The 7,141-nt window shown below is 31.7% G+C and overlaps 1 protein-coding gene across 1 annotated transcript; it reads right to left on the reverse strand.

Annotated features, from left to right (window-relative positions):
• Nucleotides 1–424: 424 nt before the first annotated feature.
• On the reverse strand, nucleotides 425–2,644 carry LOC100246795 (probable pectinesterase/pectinesterase inhibitor 59). Its single transcript, XM_010664105.2, has 2 exons — nucleotides 1,756–2,644; nucleotides 425–1,119 (listed from the first exon to the last, which is right to left on the reverse strand). The coding sequence occupies exons 1-2, from the start codon at nucleotides 2,633–2,635 to the stop codon at nucleotides 425–427; spliced, it is 1,575 nt and encodes a 524-aa protein (XP_010662407.1). The 5' UTR covers nucleotides 2,636–2,644.
• Nucleotides 2,645–7,141: the final 4,497 nt, after the last annotated feature.

Below are 7,141 nucleotides of genomic sequence, written 5' to 3' on the forward strand. Positions count from 1 at the left end.
TTTGGAGCTGGAGGCTGGGCTGGGCTTGGGCATTAAATAGCCTAATCCAACTTCACTTCCAACCCAACATCGTAGATCATAAATGCATACAATTAAACGATTTTGACCCGACTATCTATTTAACTGGGAGTTAACATCTATTGTTATAAATTAATGGAAAGAATTTGGACCGTTTGTCATGATCATAAACATTGTTGAATCCTTCCACCATCTTCACTGAAGTACTTATCTCAATGGATAAAGACTTGTCTTCCTCTCTATTAAAAAAAACTTACGTTACATCCCTCAAGATTTAGAAATAAATCATTTTACTAAATCATATTATATAAAAAAAATACATAATATTCTTTTCTCTTATAATTTTACGTTGTGTCGAACATCAGGCAACCAATAAATTCAATAAACCCTAGATTATGATACATGATCAGAGCCCGGAAGTGAAGGGCACACCGGTGGCCGGCAGCCATGACTGGCCAGCAATGAAGCTGCCGACGGTGAACCGCGATGCCACGGTTGCACTAGTAATAACATGATAACCAGACCACTTCACCCTATTTCTGGTTGATGAAGAAGGTCCAAAATTCTGATATTCACCATAATACAATGTACTCTGAGCAAAATTAGAAGTGCCCCATGGTGACCACCCTGATGGATCAACCAAGCTATCAAGGTAAGTTTTGAGGATAACGGTTCGTGAATATTGCTGCCATGGCCTTCCCAAGTATGTTTTGAATGATCCAACCACTGGCTTTAGGTCAGATGCAGCAAGAATTCGAGAATTATGGATGGATATTCCAGTGTTTTGGTATGGATCGCCCCGGCCCTGAGCTGTGATCACGTTGGCTTGGCCTTGTAGGGGCCTTCTAGCAAAGATCATGCACTGTTGGAAAACTACTGCTGCGTTTCCAAATATGAAGTCTATGGTGCCATAGATGTAGCATTCTCTATAGAATTGCCGTTGGGAGTGGACCATGAGGGTATCTTGGTACCCTTGGAAGGCACAGTGGTAGAAGACCGAGAGATCAGAACTTGATCTGAGTGCAACTGCTTGGCCATTTTTTGGACCGGCTGTGTTCTTGAATGTAATGCCTCGTGCGATAAAGCGAAGACCTTGGATTCCTACAAGACATATTTAGGGAAAAGTACTAGTCAATCATGGAGTTATACACATCAAATAATGGGCATAATATGCAATGGTCATCTTTCTTGATATATAAGTAAGTCATCCATTATTTTCTTCTTTGAGTGATGAAGAAGCCTTGTAACAAATGGTCCCTTTATCAAGATTAGCATCTACAGATCCTTTTAGCATGCAGAAGGAAGAGCAGCTAGCATTTCCTGGCAAAAAAAAAATAGTCTGAAGCATTTTCTTAAGTTTTTATATCATCTTAATGTCGGTCTAACTAAGCAAATGATAATTGAATTGGTTAACAAGGGATTTCAACCTCTTTACAACTTGACTTCCTATTTGATTTTGGGAATTCTTTGGGGAAAATGCTAAGGTACCGTTGTGGTATCTATTAAACAAAAGATTTGAACCATTGAATATATATGATGAGATCTAGACTGTTGAATAAGAGCACAAACGAATGAGACCAAGGTATAAGGGTGTAAATAAGTAAAAATATATACGTGATACTATTTGAGAGAGAATTTTTTTCATAGTTACCAAAAAAGTACACTTGGGTACTCTAACCAGACCTTTTTCTTTGATATAATTGTCAAATGGAGAGAGAGAGACAAAAGAGGTCTTACCAGCAGTTGCAGAGTTGTAGGTGGTGTAGCCTCCTCTAACACTCCTGCTGCCAGTGATGATTGTTTTCTTCATGCCATCACCAACCAGCGTAATATTGTTTACATTGATGCCAACTTCAATATTCTCCCTATAAAGACCCTTTTTCACATATATAATGAACCTCCCACTGCTTGTCCTCTTCGCTGCTGCATTTATAGCAGCTTGAATGGAGCTAAAATCTCCCGAGCCATCCTTCGCTACTACAAGATTTGCACTTGTAGCAAGCGACGTAGACTGCAACAACTTCCTCTCACCAGCCGAAACCCAGCTAGGAAATCCCCCTCTATAACTGGTTCCCTCCATAAGTCCATCATTTATAGCCAAGCTGTTGCTGATGAGCTCAGAAACATTGTTGGACATGAGGGGGAATATGAAGTTTGTGACGTTAAGATCCTTGGCGCTGTCTTGACAAGTTTCTAGATTCGTAAAGGCGGTGCTAAGCCATGTTTGAGCATCAAAATCGCTACAACTTTGGTTACCATGTAGGCCTTGAAGAGTTTGATTTAGCTGGTACACGGTGTCCTCATAGAGCTTCAAACAGTCATTCAAAGCGCCTTTCTGCCACTTGTTCACACAATTGGAGCCGGACCGCAGCACCTGCCTCTGCCCATGAAGGGCTCGATCCATGGCTACTTGCACCAACATCCTCCGAAAATCGGACTTATGATCGGGTGCAAAACGTTGGTGGCTATGGCTCATGAAATACTTGCAGGGCTCAGGATGCGGCGTGGTGTTGCACCACCATTTTATGTTGCCACAACCATTTTTCGATTGGGCTGTTGAGAATATAGAAGAAGAGAAGGATATGAATACCATAAGTGACACAATTTTTGTCGCCATGAATGTGTCTCTCCTTTTCCGTTCCCAACTTTGGATCTAGAGAAGTAGGGTTTTCTTTATAGAGGAGAAGGATGATGGGCTTCACAAGTTGACATCTACACTCAACCCATGTCTTTACTCATCGTGGTGCATACGAATATGTAACCTATATGCGTATGACATCTTATAATTAAGTTAATAATGTTGTTTAGTTTTCAATACATGTAACATGTTGTAACCGTACATGCCGTGTTTGCTGTAATTATTTATACATTGATTGAGTAGCTTGATTCTCAAGTACATTGGAAGTAACGATCCTTTTCAAAGGAAGAAACCATGTTCATGGCCTATATATTATTCAAATCAGATGTACACACAGCCCCTAAATTGTGCATCACCCATGTGGTTTGTAGTTTTCCAAGGAAGCAAACCATCCTCTTTCAAAGTTGTATAGTTTTAACTATGATTCATTACAGCCAGTGGACCAAAAAGAATTAAGATAAATGACTCCCCTAGCTAGCGATCGATCACTGTGTCAATTCATCTGTGTGAACTCTTTGGTCAAAATGATGGGCTTTTTACAGCTCCATCTATACTAATTTTTTTCTGAAGGAAAAGGAGTAGAAGATGATCAGTTCACACATGAAGAGGAAAATTTTCTAGATCTGCATCCATGAATATGTATGTATAAAGAGCTTATGTATCTTGTTAGGTTGACTTACATTTCTGTGCTTTTTAATTTTTAGCTAAAAATGTTATTTCAAGAGTTAATTATAGTTTCTTTTCTGCCATGAAAAGGGCTGTTAATTTTCTAATGGATTGATGAAGGTTCTGACCACTCTAGATATTTTAAGATATCATTGACCTCCTCTTTAGTTTTCAAGATTGTTTATTTTCTGATAAAATTAAATTGAAGGAGAATTTTTTGAGTCTCATAAAATAATGTATAACCTGAATACAATAAATCCTTCTTTTATATATATATATATATATATATATAAATTTGTTGGTATGGAATCTAGAGCATTAATTCTTGACAGGCCTAAAGATTGTAATAAATCGTGACTGGTGAGAAACTGTCTTGATTCTAGATTTCGAGACCCCTAATTTTAGAAAAAATATTGGAGAAAAAGATACATTTTGGGCCTTAACAAATGGGTGTAAGCAAAATTGAAAAAAGCTATAAACCGATTCAAATTAACCAAAATCGATTATATTAATTAGTTTTCAATAGTAAAAAATGTCAATTCAGTTTAAGAATTTTAAAAACCGACCTTATCAATTTAATTTTGATTTTTTTTTTTGTCATAAAATTCGAATTGAACTAATGTTCTAAAACTTATATACAATTTTTAATTTGATATTTGATAATTTATTTTTAATTTTAAAAACAAATTATACTTAGGATCTAATATAAACTCAATTAATAGGTTTTGAGCTTAAAATAAACACAAATTTACTATTGTATTAAATCAATCTATGAAAATCCAACCAAATGGAAAAAATGTTTAGTTTTGTTCAATTTTTAGCACATATAAATTCGATTATATCAGTTCAATTGGATTATTTTTTAAACAAAAACCAATCGAACCGACCTTCTTTACACCCCTACCTCAACGTAGTTTATCTCAATGAAATATGTATGGTACTGCATTAGATTATTTAGTTATCTGGATTAGTGGCAAATAAACAATGGAAATTTGATTAGATTAGACCAAATAATTGAGCAAATAATTGGCTTGATGACCAATTGAAAGAGCACAAGAAGATCGATGTCATCTAACCCTACAAAAGATGATGATGATCCTACAACTTGAAGTATGATCTATCTATCAAGATTTGATATTATTTTATCACGATTTTTTTTTAACCCCAAAATACATTTTTTTTATTTTCAAATAAAATACATATTAAATAGTGTAAAATGGTGGACATATGGGTTGCAATTTTTGTGTATTTAATATGAGTTGTGGGTCAGTATTAAATTAATTGAATTATAAATGCTAATGCCCACTCAACCCTTTCAAACCTTCTATTAAATTCAAGCTCATGAATGTTCATTAATTAGGGTTTAGATCTAAAATGTAATGGAAATACTATAATATTTTTAAATTATTTGGCAGACAGCCCAACCAAAAACAAGGTGGGCATGAAAGTGCGTCTCTGAGTTCTGACATGGAGTTTTAATATTTTTATATTATTTTATAATTTATATTATAGTATTCATTTATATTTTTTCTTAATTCTTCAAATATATATATATATATATATATCAAATTGTACAACTTAAAGAAATAGCAGTCAAGATTTTTCTTTTTCTTTTTTCAAAGAAAAAATGTACTCATAAATTGCATCACCATTACTAGAAGAATGATTTTGGCCGTGACTAAAAATCACAAAAGGTGTGATTATAACATGGAATTGCGTAATAAAGTAATCAGTACAAAGTGTGATTAGTTATGTCCTATCCTATGGTCGTGATTGTTTTTATTTTTCATGACTATAGATTCTATTATAGCCGCAGTCAATGGTGACCGTGACCAAAAGTATGATAAGGAATGTGGTAACAATTAATTGGTAACTGTGACCAAAAGTCATTTTAGGTTTTTTTTTTTTTTTTGGAGAAATTCTTAAATATAAAGTTTGAAACTTTTTTAAAAATATTCTCAATCATTTTTCCTTTTTTCTTATAATTTATATTTCATATATTGTAATATATAAAATCTTTATCTAATTATTTATATCCGTATCTAATCTAAAAAAATAATAATAATATTATCTACAAGTCAACAAACATATTCTCTTATATCAAATATAAAACACATTTTTTTTCTTAGTCTATTCCTACATTAAATTGCTTTATATAATAATATTTATTGTAAAACCTTAATAAATGAATATTTGGTAAACTAATAAATCCACTTAAATAATACAATCTTTTATCCTGATTCGGGCTAAGTATACTAAATTAATAACGTTACAAAATGTATAAGATAATAAGTTTTTTTTAGAATTCCTTAAGAAATATAAATTAATAGCTAATGAAGTATATAAAAAATTAACAAACAATAATTCATAATAAAATAATTAAATAACTTTTCAATTCAACTTTTTCTTAAAATATTCATCTAAAGATGTTTGTCTTTTCTTTATATTAACCTTATTCTTAATAACCCCACTTAAACAATAAAATCTTTTGTCCTAATTTATACTAATATACTAAATTAATAACCTCACTATATATATAAGATAATAATTTTATTTTTTTTAAGAAATCCTTAGGAAATATAAATTAATAAGTGGTAAAGTACATGAAAAAGAAATAGCAAACAAGAATTGAGTATTCTTAAAATAGGCATCTAAAGTTGTTTATCTTTTCTTTATATTAACCTTATTCTTAATAACCCCACTTAAATAATAAATTTTTTTGTCTTAATATACACTAGTATATTAAATTAATAACCTCACTAAATGTATGAGATAATAATTTTTTTTTTTTTTAGAAATCCTTAGGAAATATAAATTAATAAGTGGTAAAGTACCCTAAAAAAAAAAAATAGCAAACAAGAATTGAGTTTTTTTTTTTTTTTTTTTACAACTTCTATTTTCTCGAAATATACATATAAAAGTTCTTTGAATTTTTCAAAATTTTGTTTCTGTTGCCAAGAATCAAACCCAGGTCTCCTAAGTGAAAGCCAGACATCCTAACCACTAGACGAACAATGGATTTTTGCTATTATTTTCTCTTATATATATATATACCAAAAAAAAAAACCCCTAATTTTTTATAGTTTAAATTAGGGAACAAAATATTTTCAATCATCTATAATGAAATTTAGTAAAAAATTGATTAAGCAAAAATACTAGAATTTGATCTTTTGATATTAAAAAATAAAAATAAAAAGGCCTCATGAATTCGTCATACTTTCTATTTGTTATTACGGCTTTTCACAATAACTGAATTTGAAAAACATATCAGTGAATATAACATGGTGAATCCTATGAGCGATATTACTATCTATCCTATCAACTCATAAATGGTGCACATGCTAAAGGAGCTTTCTCAATCCTACTTTCTTATAAATAGTGAATGTATATAATGGATATTATAAAACTCCAATGTATTTAGAAACCTAATAGTGCTAGAAATAATAGTGAAAGAATTGTAATGATAACTAGCTTAATTACCCCAAGACTCTACCAAAAAAAATTCTATATAAAATAAGCAATCTAAATAACAGAAAAACTAAAACTTTAAAAATTATCCATGTTGCCTGGAGCCATTATCACCAGAGTACATTTAATCATGTAAGACTAGCTAAATGATTTGGCATGTCAAACAAAGTTTTAAATAAGCATTTATTTTCCTAGGGAAAATAACAATTCCAACACTTACTATGTATAGAAGGTTTCCAATTAGCGACATCCATCAGTTACAACTTCCTGAAAGTAAAGAGACCCTCCTAACTAAAGTAAGTATCAAAGACGCAATTACTGAATAAGATAGTAATTCTTTGTTTGATTATT

This window comes from Vitis vinifera, chromosome 16 (assembly GCF_030704535.1).
Source record: "Vitis vinifera cultivar Pinot Noir 40024 chromosome 16, ASM3070453v1".
NCBI classification, from domain to species: Eukaryota; Viridiplantae; Streptophyta; class Magnoliopsida; order Vitales; family Vitaceae; genus Vitis; species Vitis vinifera.

Excerpts from the sequence above, each read along its gene's own strand:
- LOC100246795 (XM_010664105.2), bottom strand. The coding sequence starts at position 2,635 with ATGGCGACAAAAATTGTGTCACTTATGGTATTCATATCCTTCTCTTCT. Across the intron at positions 1,120-1,755 it reads CTACAACTCTGCAACTGCTG|GAATCCAAGGTCTTCGCTTT; the intron begins GTAAGACCTCTT and ends TATGTCTTGTAG.